Source organism: Carcharhinus amblyrhynchos, chromosome 15 (assembly GCF_965287045.1).
Source record: "Carcharhinus amblyrhynchos chromosome 15, sCarAmb.v2.hapA, whole genome shotgun sequence".
NCBI classification, from domain to species: Eukaryota; Metazoa; Chordata; class Chondrichthyes; order Carcharhiniformes; family Carcharhinidae; genus Carcharhinus; species Carcharhinus amblyrhynchos.
In genome coordinates, this window is record NC_137338.1 from 16,357,597 (window position 1) to 16,377,478 (window position 19,882).

The 19,882-nt window shown below is 40.6% G+C and overlaps 1 protein-coding gene across 1 annotated transcript in view; it reads left to right on the forward strand.

The window, feature by feature from the left end:
* Window positions 1–3,548: 3,548 nt before the first annotated feature.
* The window catches only part of LOC145353514 (transmembrane protease serine 7-like), a 128,776-nt gene continuing 112,442 nt past the window's right edge, over window positions 3,549–19,882 (forward strand). The window contains exons 1-6 of the mRNA XM_080204323.1: window positions 3,549–3,663; window positions 8,574–8,704; window positions 10,310–10,377; window positions 13,099–13,292; window positions 15,089–15,127; window positions 17,057–17,285. Coding sequence (XP_080060449.1) covers window positions 3,612–3,663; window positions 8,574–8,704; window positions 10,310–10,377; window positions 13,099–13,292; window positions 15,089–15,127; window positions 17,057–17,285 — 713 coding nt within the window. The 5' untranslated portion in view covers window positions 3,549–3,611. The remainder of the gene's footprint in view (window positions 3,664–8,573; window positions 8,705–10,309; window positions 10,378–13,098; window positions 13,293–15,088; window positions 15,128–17,056; window positions 17,286–19,882) is intronic.

A 19,882-nucleotide genomic window follows, 5' to 3' on the forward strand; every position in this document is an offset into this window, starting at 1 on the left:
GAATTGTTATTGCTATAATTATCCTTTTGATGGCAATAAAGTGAAAAATACAAGTTAATTTTTATGGTTCATACATACACATCATGAAATGATCTAAAATCCTATCCAATGTAATAGGCAGATGCTGGTGAACAAATACAATGTCCAGACATAATTATATGGGATTCACCATTGCTTTACTGGAGGGGTGGCATGGTGGCACAGTGGTTAGCACTGCTGCCTCACAACGCTAGGGATCCGAGTTCAATTCCTGGCTTGGGGACTGCCTGCGTGGAGTTTGCACATTCTCTCGGTGTCTGCGTGAGTTTCCTCTGGTGCTCTAGCTTCCTCCCAAGTCCAAAGATGTGCTGATTAGGTGGATTGGCCATGCTAAATTGCCCCTTAGTGTAAGGGGACTAGCTAGGGTAAATACATGGGGTTATGGGGATAGGGTCTGGGTGGGACTGTGGTCAAGGCGGACTCGATGAGCTGAATGGTCTCCTTCTGCACTGTAGGATTCTATGATTTTATGAGTGATTTATACAGCGTGACTGTTTTGTGAAATCTGCTTTCAATTTTCATTACTTGCCTGTTGAAGGAGCTGATGTGGCCCTGAAAGCCATTGTCTACACATTCTAATCTAAATTAATCTTAGTACACTCTTTTCTTTGATAGTTTTTTAAAATCGTATTAGTAGATCCATACATATTTTGGATTAATGGGAAATGTGAGTTCCATTGCTTTGCTCTGTAAAGCTTCCAGAGGTGCTGTGAACTGTAATCCTGATTCTACTGTCTGTTACTATGTGTGGTGTTGTATTTCCTTAATAAATAATAGCATCAGGATGGAAGAACATACTATACTATACAATTACCAGGATAATGTAGCGGTGTTTATTTTAGATGCTGCATCCTTCCATCATTTATTATTTAAGGCCTGTGCACACTATATAAAACCATTAGCTGTTCAGACTACCATGAGTATTGAAGACGGGATTGAATTCATATTATATTCTCTTAGACATATTGCTGCTATGAAATGTATGACATTATGTAGATAGATTGACAAGAATCTAATTAGCTAAGATAGCCAGCCTAAAAGTTTCAGATATTTAGATTAAAACCAGTATTGTACACGTTCCAAATATCATTTTATTCCAAAAACATATTTAACGTTTCCTACAATTCCTAATACCAAAATCCATCTGTTTACTAAGATCACACTTTTTACTTTTGCAAAAAATGGACTAAGCAATTATTAGTTCAATTAATGTGCAGGCGTGTAAGAATCCTGATTACTGTAATAATTCAACTCTTTCTTTCCTTTACATAACTGTAAAGCCATTCATGGACAACCTCAGATGCGTTGAAGTCCATTTTGCACAATATATGATTAGCACTCCTTTCTCCAAAGTGATTTGAGTCTAGCCTGAGGTTTGAGGGCAAGTGGTCAAAATGCAACTTGCTTCAAGTTGTTGCTGCTGCCCTGACACGGTCAAATCCCTCGTGTAATGATTTCCACTTGTTGTTATACAGTTATTTTTTGAGGAAAATTCAGAAGGCCTCGGATGAATTATAGCACTCTTGTCTCTGAATCAGCAGATTGTAATTTCAAGCCCTGCTCCAGCAATGTGAGCTCATCATTGAGATGAGTACATCAATGCACTGGGGGCAACTCAGGGGAGATGTAAGTATGAATGCACCTACCCGCACGGGTAGAGGGAAAAGATCCCACATAGCAATTTGAATTCAGGGGACCTCTGGACATTGTTAACAGAAGGATAAATATTGAGAAAAATAGAAGGAGGGGGGTATGGGGGCGTTAATTCTAAGTGCCAAACGAGTGTGGAAATTAGGAGAGATTTGTGCCTTTTTTTCAGTGAGCTTTAAGACCCTATCTTATACATAATGCAACAAAAAGAGAAACGTGTGATTCATATCAGTGGAGGGAGTGGATGTAGTCTATTCTTGCTGGAGAGCTGGCTGCTCACACTAAAGGGTGTGAAGCCGGTTTTCCGCCTCTCTTGTGATCTTACTGGCTTGCCATGCCAATCAGCCAACGTGACAAGCCGGTAAAACTGCCCCCTATCTTGATTGCTCTTTGACTGAACTTTCCTTATGCAAATTGTCTGCACATCTCCTGCATTAAAACAATGACAACACTTCAAAAATATTCCATTGCCCATAAACAGGTTGGAACATCATGAGGTCATAAATGTGATATAAATACAAGTTTGTCCTTTCTTGATTTGATTGTGCATGAGTCGCAAAAACCCAGCTTGCAGGTGCAGCAGGTGGTCAGGAAGGCGAATGGGATGCTGGCCTTCATAGCGAGGGGGATTGAATATAAAAGTAGGGAGGTCTTGCTGCAGCTGTATAGGGCATTGGTGAGGCCGCAGCTGGAGTACTGGAGTACTGTGTGCAGTTTTGGGCGCCGCACCTGCGCAAGGATATTTTGGCCCTGGAGGGAGTGCAGAGGAGGTTTACTAGGCTGATACCGGAGTTGAGGGGGTTGAGCTATGAGGAGAGGCTGAATAAACTAGGCTTGTACTCGTTAGAGTTTAGAAGAATGAGGGGAGATCTCATTGAGACGTATAAGATGATGAATGGGATGGATAGGATAGAGGTGGAGAGACTCTTCCCGCTCAAAAAAGACAGTAGGACTAGGGGGCACAGCCTCAAGATAAAGGGGAGGCGGTTTAGAACGGAGTTGAGGAGGAACTTCTTCACTCAAAGGGTGGTGAATCTCTGGAATTCTCTGCCCGTTGAAGTGGTGGAGGCTGCCTCGCTAAATATTTTTAAGAAGCGGGTTGATGGGTTCTTGATAAAAGAGGGGATTAAGGGTTATGGGGAGAGGGCGGGAAAGTGGAACTGAGCCACGACAGATCAGCCATGATCTTATTGAATGGCGGGGCGGGCTCGAAGGGCTAGATGGCCTACTCCTGCTCCTATTTCTTATGTTCTTATGTTCTTATTCTGTGCATGTGTTTACATATTCTTCATCTCTGGAGGTATGGTGGATAAATAATTGTTACTTAGCTCTCCATTACTTGAAGAAATGTTCACTTAGAACTGTATTCTATTCTGCAACAAGTCCAACTTACTCATCATATCTCTTGCGAACCTGAATCAGCTCCCAATTCTCTAGTCGTACAAATCCTTAATTCCTCAGACTCTGGTCTCTTGTACCCCTTCATCATCTAGTCCCTATGCTGGGAATTCCTTGCCTGAGTCTCTCTGTCTCTCACTCTCGCTCTTGTATAAAATCCTCCTTAAAGCACCCCCCCCTTTCAGACCAAGCTCAGTTGTCACCCCTCCTAATAAATCCTCCTTTGACTTGGCGTTCATTCTTATTCAACTACCCTGCTTTGAAGCAGTTTGCAACATTTTCCTGCATTAAGGTGCTCAACAAAGGCCTGCTGTTGTTGAATTCTAAAACTGGTTTGCTTTCTTGTCTTTAATTTTTAGCTTTCTGAAATATCAGTCAACGTGACCACTGTGGATGGAATTCTGCCTGTGAAAAGGAAATGCCCACAAAATGGAAAGAAAAAATCAAAATTATCACGGAAATGCCACATTGAGGAAACAACTGAATGTTTTTATATAAACAAAAAAATTATTCTCTTTACTCTGATGGTTTTTGTTACTGTGATAATAACATGGACTTTACTGTGGGTCTTTGTCTGTGAGTATTTCACATAACTATTCCCATAGAACAAGTAACTTAATTCTTAAAGTTTATGGTGTATTAATAATGTATTCAGAAATCAGATTTATTTAAATTGTTAAAAGTGCTGAAAAGCGCAGATTATCTATTTGACCCCAGTTTAATTTAACACAGACAGGTGTCAGCTTATAAAGCTGAATCCAAAGCATTAAATAATACCCAAACCTAACAGTACAGTTGGTCCATATCGTTGGCAATTTGTGTTGCAGGGTTAGGGTCTGTGTAGGCATCTTTTTGTATTCAGTTACATTCGTTGCTTAAATATCTCTGTTATGTGAGTTGCCCTGTTGCGAAATTCAAAAGTAGCTGCAGGGTCAGGAACACCAATTCCTGATAAACCTCTGACCTGCCGCACAGGCAACAGCTGGGAACTGGCATATGTGTGGTTCAGATATTGCACATTCTCCAGGCTGGGGATTGGCCCTGCATGCCTGGGCACTGGGAAAAAAGATCGGTGCGAAAACCCAGGTCACTGGATATGGAGTGCCACAATCAAATAAGTGTCCCTGGGGAACGGGGCAATGGAGGGAGATGGGGAAAGGCCCCAAAACAGGGAGGGAGCAGGGAGAGGACCCAGAGGCAGGGATAGATGACAACAACAGATCCAGTTGAGTTAAGAAAATGAGAAACAGTCTCCAATTAAACAAAAAGCTGCAGAGGGCAGTCTTTAATTAAAGTGGGTTTGGGAGAATTGCTAAGCGTCGATGTTTTGTGAGAATCCCTGAAGATTCAAGAAGGCAGGTGATGGTTGGTGAATCTGTGCTGTAGGCCAGTGGGGCAAAGATACTGCTTTGGAGCTGTGGTGTTCTGCTTGACATGGCCAAAGATCTGAAACTGTACTTGTAGATTTGTGCTCGGGTGCATGCAGAAACCCAGAGGAACAGAATCTCGGAAGGTTAGATTGAAATCCTGTGAGATGAGCCATCATTAAAGCATCAGGGTGGGAGTGAACTTAGAAGAGAATTTCAGGGTGAGAAAGTGGTGATTGGAAACCCTTGTGAGAATGATAAAATTTCAATGAGATTAGTTGGCTCAAAGTAACTGATATCTGCGTGAGCTGTTGAGAAATCCATAGAATCTGTTTTGGTTGCATCTGTCATTTATTGTGTCATAGAATGTGTTCAACCACAGCTTGCCAGTTCATTCACGCATATCTCATATTTACCCTGAATATTAGAGTATTAAATTGATGTTGTACATCTTTCTCAACTTGTAAAGTTTATTTTTGTTTGTTTCAGTGTTATGGAATCTTATGGCTTCAAGGTTTTTTTGTGCCACAAGTAGGCTGACATTAACACTGCAATGAAATTAATCTTTATTACGTGTCTTAGTAAGTGTTTTAAATCTCAAACCTTAAACAAAATGTTATTGCTTCCTAACTGGATTTCACCCAGAGTTCAAAGTTTGGCCAAGGATCATAACTTTGTCCTATATCATGGTATTTGGGAAATTGTGGAATGGACAATGTATCAGTGACACCATGTTGTGAATCATCTTGTGATAATTTGTGTCTTCCACTTGTTATCTCATGGTGTCTCTCCAAACTTTCTAAAAGCAGAACAAGAATATACCGTGTGAAATAAAACCTGATACTAATCTAAACACTACTTAATTTCACAATAAGGTGTACAGAACAATTGTTAACCAGACCAATTACTCAACTCTGTCAGTGCACCACATAATACAAAATAATAAAATGTCTAAACTGATGATAAAATAAGATGATCTTTAAACTTCCTGTCTATGGGACAGTGGTTAGCACTGTTGCCTCACACAGCCAGGGACCTGAGTTTGATTCCCACCCGGGTCACCGTCTGTGTGGAGTCTGCACATTCTTCTCAAGTCTGTGAGCATTTTCTCCAGGTGCTCCAGTTTCCTCCCACAGTCAGAAGTTAGGTGCATTGGCCATGCTAAATTCTCCCTCAGTGTACCTGAACAGGTGCTGGAGTGTGGAGGCTAGGGGATTTTCACAGTAACTTCATTGCAGTGTTAATGTAAGTCTATTTGCGACACCAATAAACAAACTTAATTCTAACCTCTCTCAAAAAATCTTACTGGATTTCTTTTAAAACCTGACTGAAGACATGCTTGTCTTTGTTGCACAGTTTCCTGTCTCCACAGGAATATGAGGCTTTATTCCCAGCTCGTTCCTGCTGTCCAGTGGTTGTGAGCTGAACTGATATCTAATGTGCCACTATGTCACCTTCCTTTAATTCAACTTCATGTTGCTTAATAGGATTGGACATTTTAGTCCTTGGTGATGTGAGTTGGTAGACTTTGACAAAAAATCCTGTATTTCCTGATTATCATAGATAGTCCGCCAAAATGAGCAGCTGTTGGGCCAATGCACAATTTTAATTCACAATTTCACACAACCTTTTTTAATCCTGTGTATTCAAGTAAAATTATTTTGTTTTAATACTCTACCACTTGGAAATGTAACTATTTTCCAAATATATTCTGTGGAAAAATGGTCAAAATACCACAAAATATGATGTTGCTTGTAGGATAGGTGTCGTTTTTTTCCAGTGGTCTAAGGCTGATGAATATGTTTTTAATCTCATTCATTCAAACTTTTCTGTAATTTTTGCCTCACTTGAACTAAAATCCTGATAACTTGAAGGCAGGACTATTGGCAAGTACATGAGATAATGGGGTAGATTCATAAGATCATAAGATATAGGAGCAGAATTAGGCTTATCGAGTCTACTCTGCCATTCAATCATGGCTGCTAAGTTTCTTAACCCCAGTCTCCACCTTCCCTGTAACCGTTGATCGCCTTACCAATTTAGAACTTATCTATCTCTGTCTTAAATAGACCCAATGACTTGGCCTCCAAAGCCCACTCTCTGGCTGAAGAAATTTCTTCTCATCTTGGCCCTGAACTCTACTCTGAGTCTGTGCCCTAGGATCCTAGTCTCTCCTACTAATGGAAACATCTTCTCCACGTTCACTCTACCCAGGCCTTTCAAGATTTGCTAAGGTTCAATGAGATCCTGCCTCATCCTTCTCTTATTGAGTACAGACCCAAAGTCCTCAAACAATCCTCATACAAACTTTTCATTCCCGGGAACGTTCTCGTAAATTTCCTCTGGACCCTCTCCAAGGCCAGCACGTCCTTCCTTAGATATGGGGCTCAAAATTTCTCACAATATTCCAAATGTGGTCTGGCCAGAGCCTCATAAAGCCTCAGGAATACATTTCTCTCAAAATGAATGCTAATATTGCACCTGCCTTTCTAACTACCAACTCAACCTACAAGATAACATTAAGAGAATCCTGAATTAGGGCTCCAAAGTCTCTTTGTGCTTCTGATTTCTGAATTCTCTCCCCATTTAGAAAATAGTCTACGTCTTTTATTCTTCCTTAAAAATAGTGCATAATCTCACACTTTCCCACGTTGTATGCCATCTGTCACATCTTTGGTCACTCTCCTAACCTGTCCAAGTCCTTCTGCACCTTCCCACCTCCTTACTACTATCTGTCCCTCTGCCTATCTTTATATCATCTGCAAACTTGGCCACAGTACCCTTGATTCCTTCATCTAGATCATTGATTCTCCCTTTATGCAGTTTTTGAGGCAACCAAGAGTGCTGACAGGAGGGTAAGGTCACACTACCTTGAGGCCCATGGATTCACAGGCAGGAAATAAGCCCTCAGAGCTATTATAATGTTCAGTGGTCTAGCAACAGTGCAAGTCCGTTCTATAAAGTTCTGGTTAGGCTGTATCTGCACCTCAAATGATGTATTGACTTTGAAAGAAGGTGCAGCGCAGATTCACCAAAATAGTATCAGGGCTTCTGGTCCCGTGGAAGTTGAACGTGTCAAGGGTTCCTAGATGGCGACACAGGTAAGGAATTCCCACTGACTTTGGCAGGGGTGGTACCGGAAGATTCCACCAACAGGCTCTGCTGGGCATGGGGGTTGGGTGGAATTTTGCCTTAGATCATTTGAAAATTTTAAAATTAAGATAAATCTTTATTGTTTGGTGAGGGGTATGGAACAGAAGTGGATGAATGGAGCAATGGTACAGATCAGCCATGAGCTTAACTGAATGGCCAAACAGATTCAATGGGCTGAATGGCCCACTCCTGTTGCGATGTAGCTATGCCTCAAAACTGGAAAAATGGTCAATATGAAGGGTCTTATTCTTGGGAAATGAGATCTGCTGTTCCACCAGCTCTGGCTATTCTTTTAGAACCCAGATGAGCTCCGACTCCATGTTGCCCAGAAAAGTAAATAAATACTTAATTCTGGGCTTCCCTTCAACTGGTCGCTGTCTGTGTGGAGTTTGCACGTCCTCCCTGTGTCTGCATGTGTTTCTTTCGCATGCTCTGGTTTCCTCCCACAGTCTAAAGATGTGCAGGTTAGGTTGGTTGGCCATGCTGAATTAACGTTAATGTCACAGGGATTAGCAGGGTAAATATGAGAGGTTACAGGAATAGGGCCTGGGTGGGATTGCGGTCGGTGCAGACTCAATGGGCCAAATGGCTTCCTTCTGCATTGTAGGATTCTATGGACAATCAAGTTGTCCTGTTGAGCGCTAAAATTGCAATGGGGTTTACTTCTAACATAGGATCCTGTTTTAAAAACCTAAACCAGCTGTATGTTCAAACAGGCCGCCACTGGACCCACTTCTCCCAAGGATCACGACAAACCACGGCAGTGATATGGGAACGGGTCTGTAAAGTCTGTCTTGTTTTTGTCCTCAAAATCTCCCTCAAGTTTCTCTCTTCAAAGTTTTATTAATCCACTCAGAGAGGTGGAATGACTTGCAAATTGTGCTAGTTGCTTCTGCCTAATGTGTCCATTTACTTATTCATTTTTAGCAAAAGATTTACTAAAAGTTATTTCTTTCCATTATGTAGTGCGGACACAAAACAGTACAGCTTTGTATTTCGCTGGGTTATTCCGTATAGCTAATGCTGAATTTGTTCCTGAGTATCGAAGAAAGGACTCCCCTGAATTTCTCTCCATGGCAACTAAAATTCAGCACGTGGTAAGAAACTTCAATAACATAATAAGATATACAATACATGATAAAATGTGGAAAGTATTCAATGATACTACAGCTACATAATCTGTGAACAAGAAAATTGCAGGTGGGTTATGTCACATGGAATTATCCCAAGTATTGTGAAACTTTGATTTGATTTATTATTGTCACGTGTATTAACATACAGTGAAAATACAGTGAAACAGTATTGTTTCTTGCATGCTATTCAGACAAAGCATACTATTCATAGGGAAGGAAAGGAGAGAGTGCAGAATGCAATGTTACAGTCATAGCCAAGGTGTAGAGAAAGATTAACTTAATGCAAGATAGGTCCATTCAAAAGTCTGATGGCAGCAGGGAGGAAGGTGTTCTTGAGTTGCTCAGACTTTTGTATCTTTTTCCCGGTGGAGGAAGATGGAAGACAGAATGTCCAGGGTGTGTGGGGTCCTTAATTATGCTGGCTTCTTTGCTGAGGCAGCGGAAAGTATAGACAGAATGCAGGGGAAACACTTCTGATACTTGTCAATAGTTTTTATGGTTATTTGTCATGTGATACATGTTTCTCTGATCTGAACAGTTTTACCCAGTATCAGGAGTGTTGGATCAAATGTTTTACTCAAACTGTAGACTTGGTACTTGGGTTGGAGTTACTTTGTGAAGTGTCAGAAAGTGACATGCGTGTAATCACAGCTTTGTGCTTAGTCACTTTTTGTCTTAAATATTCTGATTCATTGTAGCCTTCAAGCTGTGGATTCAGCAGGTATTGTTTAACAGTTTAAATATTGAAAGGCATAAATCCTGTTCACAAATAATGGTACAGACAGTTCAACCACTAAATTGTGGAAATTATATGTGATGTTGATTATATTTTAAAGCATTTTACATCTTGGTGCAACAACTTTTGAAATAGTTTTTTAGTTTCCATAGAATTTAAGGGTTGAATGTGAAGGTAGAGAGATAGGATAATGCGATGTAAAATAGGTCTAATCAGATCCTGAAAACAGCCCAGATGACTAACTACACTGGATGGGCAAAATACCTTCTTTCTTATTAATAATTCTTGCACTATGTTGTTATTACTGCACAAATGGGTAACTAAGTTAATATGTGAGGGACAAAAATTGTCTAGTTTAGTATATAAGTAAACAATTGGTTTTTAGTGGGTCAGACTGAAGTTTAACTGTGAAACCATAGAAATGGTTCCATAGAAACCACGGTATTGTATTATATACTTTCATTCATGGTCTTGCAGTGAAAAATACAGAAAAATTTTTACAATCTACAGGAACAGTAACAGTTTCACAGTAACTTCATTGCTGCATTAATGTAACCTTTACTTGTGACTCATAAATAAACTTTTAAAATAAAATTATCACTATGATCTGAGAGTTTCCATGGGCATAAAAATATTTTAATCAAATTGTAGACTTGATACTTGGGTTGAAGTTATTTTGTGATGGTTCAGTAAATGATATGCGTGTAGTCACAGCCATGTGTTTACAGGCATTTTTTTGTCTTACATATGCCATTTTAAAGCATTTCTCTATTCCTGGATTAATTCTTTTTTATCTGTTGCACTTTGAGTTTTGTGTTTTTCTGTTCTTTTAGATGAACAATGTTTATCAGAAGTCGCTTTTCTCCAAGTTATACAAGCAATCAACTATTTCTGACTTGAGGTATTGTGTTTCATGGGTGTGTTCATTATAAGGATTGAATGCTGACTTCTTGGAATGCAGAAATTGTACAGTGTTACCTAATAGTCCTCAGGCAGTTGGAGAATAAAGCGTCAAATAGCATGGATGGGATTCCCTCCGGGATCCAGCCCATCTGGACCCAGACATGACTTTATAGTGGAGTGGGCAAAGCCTTGGATAAGAAGATCATCTATGGCCCACCCCTATTAAGTTGCCATTAAGTTGCCAGTCAAAGGCCTGATGGGCCTTTTCCCACCCAGCCCAATTTTTAGGCTGGCGGGCACCCAATGATTGAAGATGGGAAACAGGAAGTTTTAAGAACCTTGATCTCAGGTGGGAAGGGAAATTGGAAAACCCTTCAGACTGGGGGCACCCTCCCCTCAGAGACTGGGGAGCGCCCTGCCCTCAGGCACCTGGGTGTTTCTGCATTTGAAGAGTTACTTCTGATGACAAAAATAGAACAAAACTTACTCCAACTTATAAATCAAAGCAAAGGTTTAATAAAGAAACACGATTACTCCAAGCTTGGGGTCTCGTCATGGGCGAATCCAAGCCTCCTTCAATTCTATCCAGGTTCTTATTTATCGCGAGTCATCTGGTCAGCTGACTACTACATCATTCTGTAATTGGTTCTATAGTTTACTCTATCAGCTGATCTTTACATCTTGTTACCATTGGTCACATTCCATCCAATACAAAGTTGTCACCGGTTACATTCTAACACTGGGAGAAGCCTGCCCTCAGGGACCTGGGAGCTCTGGTCCTCCCAATCCCCAAGTCTACTCCCCAAAACTGAAATCACCACCACCCCGCCCCCCCATCTCTCCCAACCACTCAGGGCATCCCATCATGACCCCACACCCAAGTCCCGGGACTTGGGCTCGAGCATGGTGCTGCAGTTCTTCTTCTGGCCACTGTAGCAATGTATCTGGAGGGACTGAAAAACTGTCAGCCAATCTGGCCGTCAGCTGTCCAAGATGGGACTTCTGTCCAAGTGAGGATGGATGTCCTACCTGCTGCCAATCAGCGCTCCGCTGAGTGTGAAATTGCAGCTGGCCTGCCAGTGTTAGCTGTGACATTAATATCCCGGGAGTTACCATTACCAGAAACTGAACTGGACTAGCCATATAAATTCTGTTGCTACCAAAACAAGTCAAAGGCTTGGAACGTTGCAGTGAGTTAAACTCACCTCCTGCTTTCGCAAAGCCTGTCCACCTGTGCCTGTCTACAAGGCACAGGCCAGGAGTGTGATGGAATACTTTCCACTTGCCTGGTTGAGTGCAACTCCAACAACACTCGAAGTTTGACATCAAACAGGACAAAGTAGCACGCTTGATTGCTACCCATTCTGCAAACATTCAATCCCTCCATCTCTAATGAAGAGTGCCAGCCTGGTGTGCCATCTAGAAGATGCACTGCAGGAATTCACAAAGGTTTTTTAGGCAGCTCCTTTCAAAACCACTGTTCTTTCGTTGTCACTAGGTCAAAATCCTGGAACTCCTTTCCCAACAGCACTGGGTGTATCTAGACTTCCAGAGACTGCTGTATTTCAAGAACGCAGCTTGTCACCATCTTTATAAGGGCAACTAGGGATGCGCAATAAGTGCTGGTCCAGCCAGTGATGTCCGTATCCTGTAAATGGACAAAAAAGGATGTGTTCCCTGTTGACTCTCAGGATGACAGGTATACTTGTCACCCTGAAAATTCAGGCCAGTGCCTTTTAATAAAAATGAATCACACTTTGAACAAGGGCAAGCACCTTCTTGAAATGGGGGAGATGATAACTGGAAAAGTGAAGACAAAGTAATAGGGAAATAACTTGCTAAAAAACTATTACTGTATTTGTAGTATGTTGTGGGTTCCTTAAGTCACCAACATCAAGGACTTCCAATAAAGATGGTTTATCTGAAGCACAACAGCTATAAACAACACTTGTGCTTTGCTCACGCTCCCTGGGATAGCACCCACTATGTGATCTCATTTGTAGCCACATTATCACGTTCTCACATGACCAACTCAGTTTACAGTATTCTTTTGAGTCAGAATAGTCTTAGTCTTAGCAATGTCAGTGAATGTGGTATAATTTTCTGGAAACGTGCTCCTAGTATCGAGAAGATCATGAACTGCTTACAGTCAGCAGTTGGACAATGGCAAGGATATCTATTGAATCTTGGGGAGACACGAAACTTGCCACACTGGAACAAGTTTTTCAGAGCGTTTTGTTCTTCATAATCACCATCAATCAATATTATGAGTCTTGGTTTTTCCCAGTTTAGGTAAAGAAAGTGGATAATGAATTAATATTATATAAGGTTAATGTTATTTTGTTACTATTTTGTGCTAACATAAAAATAGGGATGGTATTTTAAAAGTAATTTGCTTAGATACAGTTCAATGTGACAAATTGACTTTTAACTTTTGAGTCCATGACCACAGTTGCAATGAATAGTGAGGCACACTTTTCATCGGGGTACTGTCCTTTCACTTTCATAATCAGATCAACCAAAACCATGAGGGCCGTTCATAAATCAATAACCTATCATGTAAACCATTAAATGATTGTAAAATGTCTGAAATTGCAAACTAGAGATAAGTCTTGATTAAAAATAGTATCTATGTAGTTCGAATCATTATACAATGTACAGATAGAAATACTTTTTATAATAATACTGGTGAAAGTTATTTGTTGTGTTTCTTTTACAGTAACAACAACAATGGCGGCATTCTTGTTCACTTTTGGATTGTCTTTATGGTTCCAAGTTTGAAGACTGTATTTGTGTGTGAGGACTGTGTCAGTGCTGTCTTAAAGGATTCCATTCAGACAAGTTTGGTAAACCGCACATCAGTTGGATACCTTCTTGGACTTCCTGTGGACATGGATTCCATTGTTATTAATGGTTATTGATTTTGGTATTTTGTGTCCTGCAGTCATTGAAATTTGTAATATATTATACAGCAAATCAGAATCTGATTCTGCCTGAGATTGGCTGTAAAGATCAAAGGCTGATGAAATTTAGCACAGAGAAGGACAAAGTGAAACATTTTGGTACAAAGAGCAAGGAGAAATAATATAAAGTGAAGTGTACAATTATAAATGGGGTTACAGGAATAGAGAGCCTGGAGATATATGTACACAAGCCATTGAAGGTGATGGATGATTGATAAAGTGGTTAAAAAGACACATGGGATCTTGGGGTTTTATAAAATAGAGAAGGAAAGCACAAAACTGACAATCCTTTTAAAAAACTATGACTTGGAGAGATGACGGGGCATGGTGCTTCTTGCATCTAATCTTATTTCTACATCTCCTTTATTGTAAATTCCACAACTGTCAGGAACTAATAAACTTTAACATCACTTTGTAATTATATCAAGTTACACAGTTAGTTACTCTATTCTAACAAACAAATCATGCTTTTTCAAGTCTTGCTTTGTTTTTCTATTTTGTCATAGCAGATAACAGTCTTCTGAATCTGTCCGGAACACGTCTCCTTTACTGAGACGTTTCGTCAAGATTTACATAGATTCACCCATTACACCTTGACTTTTATATTCAATACCTTGTCAGAAAACCCACAATTCTATTAGCTTTCTCAAAAAGATTTAAAGTAGATTTAGTGTTCTGCAAATGTGAATCACCAAATCCCTTTGTCATCGAATCATGGAATCATGGAGTTGTACAGTGCAGAAAAGGCCCTTTGGCCCATCAATTCTACACTACTTCCCACTACAGTCATATTAATCCCATTTTCCAGCACTTGTCCCATATCTTTGAATGTTATGATGTTTCAAGTGCTCATCCGAGTACTTTTTAATTTATAAGGTTTCTGGTCTCCACTACCTTCCCAGGCAGTGCATTCCAGATTCCCACCACCCTCTGAGTGAATTTCTTTTTCTCTAATCCTCATTGAATATCCTCCCCCTTACCCGAAAGGTATGCCCCCTTGTGATTGACCCCAAGGGAACATCAGCTTCCTAGTCACCTTGTCCATATCCCTCATCATGTCATATACCTCAATCATGTCCTGCCCTCCCCCACCACTTAGTCTTCTGTGCTTTAAAGAAACAATCCAAGCCTACCCAGACTCTCCTAATAATTCAAATGCTCCATCCCAGGCAACATCCTGGCGAATCTCCTCTGGACCCCTCAAGTGCTATCACTTCTTTCCTATAGTGAGATGATCAGAACTGAACACAGTACTCCAGCTGTGACCTAACCAGTGCTCTGTACAATTCCAATATTACCTCCTTGTTCTTCTACTCCACGCTATCATTGATAAAGGCAAGTGTCCCATAAGCCTTCTTAACTGTCCTATTCACCTGCTCTGCTGCCTACAGGGATCTATGAATAAGTACCCCAAGATCCATTCGATCCTCTGAGCTTTCCTGTGTCCTGCCATTTATTAAATACTCCCAAATCTTGTTACTTCTTCCAAGGTGCATCACCTCATACTTTGCTCTTTCATATTGTCCAGCCTTCCCCCAAACTAATGGATCTTCCAGACAAATAGTTTGCTAACTGCTTACTGGTGGCAGACCATGAAAATTGTTTGTGTGTGCCTGTGCATGTTGTATGGTTTGAAAGGTTTAACTCTTACTAGTATACTCTAATCTACTATCTTAATACATTAAATTAAACTACATATCCTGAAATATAAAATAACTTTTATGCTTTTACTTTTGTAATTGCTAGCTGGCCTCCGTTCAGATTACATTGCGACAGCAATGACAGGTGAGAGTTTTAATTCAATATTATATTAATGCAAGTGTTCTAATCGAAATACATATGAAGGATAATTTAAAGAAAAGAAGCACATTTATCAAACACATTTCACATCCTCGAGGGATGGATATTAGCTAGAACACTGGGAAAATTCCTCTAATCTCCTTTAAATATTGAAATGGAAAATGCCCACACAAAACAGCAGAATTAAGGAGATGCAGACCTTGTATTCAATATTTTTCCTTAGATTTTTCATTTATACAAATTTTAATTGTGTATTTATGGAAGTCCTTTACTTGCAGAAACTGTAAAAATGTAGCACTGCATGAATATTAAAAGACAAGTCACCATGGATGATGGTGTTGGAATAGTCCAGACATTTAGAAGCTGAGTAACATAGAAATATGTTTAGATAAACTTAGATAATATGAGTAGGCCATTCAGCCCTTTGAGCTTGGCCTACCATTCAATATGATCATGGTTGATCCTCTATCTCAACACCATACTCCAGTGCCCTCCCCACACCCCTTAACGCCTTTAGAGTCCAGAAATCCATCTATATCCTTCTTAAATATGTTCAGTGATTTGGTCTCTACGGCCTCCTGTGGGAAAGAATTCCATCGGTTCACTACCCTCCGACTGAAGAAATGTCTCATCTCAATCCTAAATGGCCTACTCTGCATCCTGAGACTGTGACCCTGTGTATTAGACCCTCCAGCCAGAGGAAACAAGATCCCTGTACACAGTCTGTCCAGCCCTGTCAGAATATTATATATTTCAATTAGATCTCCTCTTATCCTTCTAAATTCCAATTAGGCAAAGATCAGTACAGCAGGGTCTCTTATGTGAGGAATGTCCAAATAAAGGTGATTTTCCCTCTGGTCACAATGGGATCATTTGACTTATTCCATTCATTTACTTGAGTTTGTCTAAGGGAAGCTCTGATGTAATGGCACTGTTAAAGGGTTAGAGTCTTCTTATTTTTGATCATTTCCATTTGAAGCAGTTTCAACAGTGCAGCAGAATACATAGAACTAAGAAGCAAAACAGGCTGCAACAGAGATGTCTTGAATTTCAATGTTCATGCCCAGTTTAGGGAGTGACAAAGCATCAATTTTCTGCTTGGCAAGAAACAGCATATCATTATTGACTTGGTTGAAAGGATGGGCAGAATTCTTTCATGCCCCCCCACCCTGCCGGCAGATTCAAAGGTGGGCAGAGGAGGCAGAAGTCAGCAGGAGTCCAAAAGTTGGTTTTCTGGCAGTGAGAATTTCCCAAGCAGAATGCAATTTGCATCCAGCTAATGGGATATACATGAAGGTTGAACCAGAATCTTCTCCAATTCTCTGTGATGCCAGCAGGAAAACACAGAACACTTCTAGAACAATTGCAGAAGCGAGGAATTGCATGAAGAATGCCTGGGGCTGTCCCTGGAGTTTGGGATGGAGGCCAGCAATGACCACAGACCCTGAAATTCCACAAGAGTGAGTGGGGCAGGGGAGGTATCTATTGGTGGATCTTCCAGCTTCAGTATCATTGAGGACATTCATTTCCAAGTCTGAGTGTTTCTGGAGATCCTTCCTCTTTTTCAGGAGGTCCATCTTCTTTCTTCATTGATGCTAGGAAAACTTTTCCATTTGGTACCTAGATATGTTGGCATGATATGCACTGACAGACACCCCACCCCCACCCCCACCATAGAATATGGCACTAAACCCCTGAATATATAATGAAAGAAATTGGGGCTGGAAACTGTGGCGTGGCTTCCCTTCAGCCTCCATAGTGGGAAACACGCCTAGTCTCCATTCCCACCTTGAGGCATAGTCTCAGGTGGCAGAATTCCACTCGATGTGTCACATAAAAAGTACTTGTAGGGAAAATGTTGGAAAATTACCATACAATGTCAAACCACCTGCACTAATATTTTGCTTTTCCCAGGTTCTGAATATGTTCTGGATAAATCTGCAGAGCAGACAGGCATTGCCGTTCCTATAAAGCTCTTTGCTGCCTCAGGACGAGTAAGCTGCCATTTCAAGCTCACTTCGCCACCAGGACATGTCATTCGCCTCTCTCTGAATTCCCTGCAGATTGAACCTGACAGTTGTGTCACTGATTCGCTCAACATTTATGACTCTCTTATGCCAATCAGGAGTAGGAATTTGTACCGGTATGTATTCCAATTGTTGTGCTTCAAGTCTGTGTGGGTGACTGAGTCTCTTCACTGATCAATTCCACACTTCTGTTGACTTTACATTACAGCATATACAGAACAGTCATGTATAATGAGTAAGAATTATCATTCATCTTGCATATCCTGAGGATAAACTGGGCATTTGAATAATCTTGGACTATTGCATCTCAACATTAGTTATTTTAAGAAAATAATACTGTACACACAACCTTACACTTCTTTAAAATTCATTTGTGATACATAGGTATTGTTGGCCAGCACTTATTGCCCTTCCCTAGTTGCCTTTGTCTTGCTAGGCTATTTCAGGAGGCAGTTACGATCCAACCACATTGTTGTGCTCTGGAGTAACATGTAGGCCAGACCAGATGAGGACGGCAGATTTCCTTCCCTAAAGGAATCAGTGAACTAAATGGGTTTTTCCCGACAATCATTTCAAGGTCATCAGCAGATTATTAATTCCAGATTTTTTATTATTGAATTCAAATTCAAATTCCACCATCTGCTGTGGCAGGATTTGAACCCAGGTCCCCAGAACATTAGCTGAGTATCTGGGTTAATAGTCAAGCAATAATACCACTTGGCCATTGCCTCCCCATCTTACATACATTATCTACAAGATGTACTACAGCAATTCATCAAGGATCCTTAGACAGCACCTTCCAAAACCACAACCATTTTCATCTAGAAGGACAAGGGCAGCAGATCCGTAGGAACAACACCGCCTGCAAGTTCCCCTCCGATCCACTCACTATCCTGACATGGAAATATATCATGATGTAGAGATGCCGGTGCTGGACTGGGGTAAACACAGTAAGAAGTCTCACAACACCAGGTTTAAGTCCAATCAATTTATTTGATAGTAATCCCACAAGCTTGTATCGCCATTCCTTCGCAGTCGCTGGGTAAAAATCCTGGAATTCCTTCCCTAACGACATTGTGGGTTAACCCACAGCACATAGACTGCAGCAATTCAAGAAGGCAGCTCACCACCACCTTCTCAAGGGCAACTAGGGATGGGCAATAAATGCTGGCCAGGCAATGACACCCAGTACCACGAGTGAATAAAAGAATTGTATTATAATCTGCAAATTTCTGTCAAATAGAAATATAAACCTAAAGAACACGAAATACAGAGATGGCTGAGTGGCAAGGAACAGAGCATAGTGGCTAATGAATGTTTTCCAGGCTTTGGGAAGGTTTGTAGTGGAGTTCCCCAGGGGACTTGTTGGGACCTTGCTTTTCCTGATATATACTGAAGAATTAAACCTTCTTATAGGGCACAATTTCACAATTTGCAGCTGATACGAAAATCAGAAACATTGTGATTTGTGAGATAAATAACGTAGAACTTCAAAAGGATATCGGCAAGTTGGTGGTATGGGGGATAGATGGCAGATGAAGTTCAATGCAGAGAAGTATAAAGTGATTCATTTTGATAAAACATGGAGAAGCAGTGTAAAATGGAATACAATTCTATAAGGGGCACAGAAGCAGAGAGTCCTGGATATACCTGTGAATAACACATTGATCGTGGCAGGACAGGTTGAGAGTATGATTAATAACGCATATAGCATCCTGAGTTTTACAATTAACCGCATAGAGTACAGGAGCAAGAAAATTATGTTGAATTTGTATGAGTCACTAGTTTGGCCTCGACTGGTGTATTGTTTTCAATTTTGGACACCACTCTTTAGGCAGGGTCTGAAGGCATTGAAAAAAGTGCAGGAAAAAATCACTATGATTGTTCCTGGGATGAGGACTTCAGGTACGAAGATAGATCAGAAAAATTAGGACCATTTCACTTGCTGAAGGGAAAGTTGAGAGGAGATTTAATCAAGATATTCAAAATCAAGTAGGGTTAGAATGGAGTGGATGGGGAAAAACTGTTCCTGCTTATAAAAGGATCAAGAGCGAAAGGGTGCAAGTTCAAAGTAATTAGTTAAAGAAGCAATATAGTTATGAAGAAAGTCCCTTCTCGCAGTGAGTGGTTAGAATTTGGTATGCACTGTCTCAGTGTGGTGGAGGCAGATTCAATCGAGCTGTTCAAAAGGGAATGAGACTGTTATCTGAAGAGGAAGAATGTGCAGGGTTACAGGAGAATGGAACTGGGTGGAGCCAATGTAGTCATGGTGGACTGAACGTTACAGCACAGAAGGGGACCAATTTTGTGGTATTTACCTTTTAGGAAGACAATAAGTCAAGAGTACCATAAGATATACCGTGTAGATGTAGCTCACAGTTGTTTACAGCGTGTTACTTGAGAGACAGGCAAATAATTTGATACATATAACCTAAACTCCTTTGTGAATTGCCTCATAGTATCAGTAATATTTTGGAAATGAGAAGACTATTGGTCTGTGTAGCTTACTCTTCCAAACTTCCCATCAAAAGCAACAGCAACAACTTGAATTTATGTAGTTCCTTTAAGATGGTGCTACTGCGAAACACCTTGGGTTGTAACACTAAGCCACAGAAATATTTATCATCCTTGAACTTATCATTGTTGAATTCTATTTCCTCTACTTCCTCCCATAAAGTCTGCACCACTCACCTGTCCAGGTAGTATCCTGCAT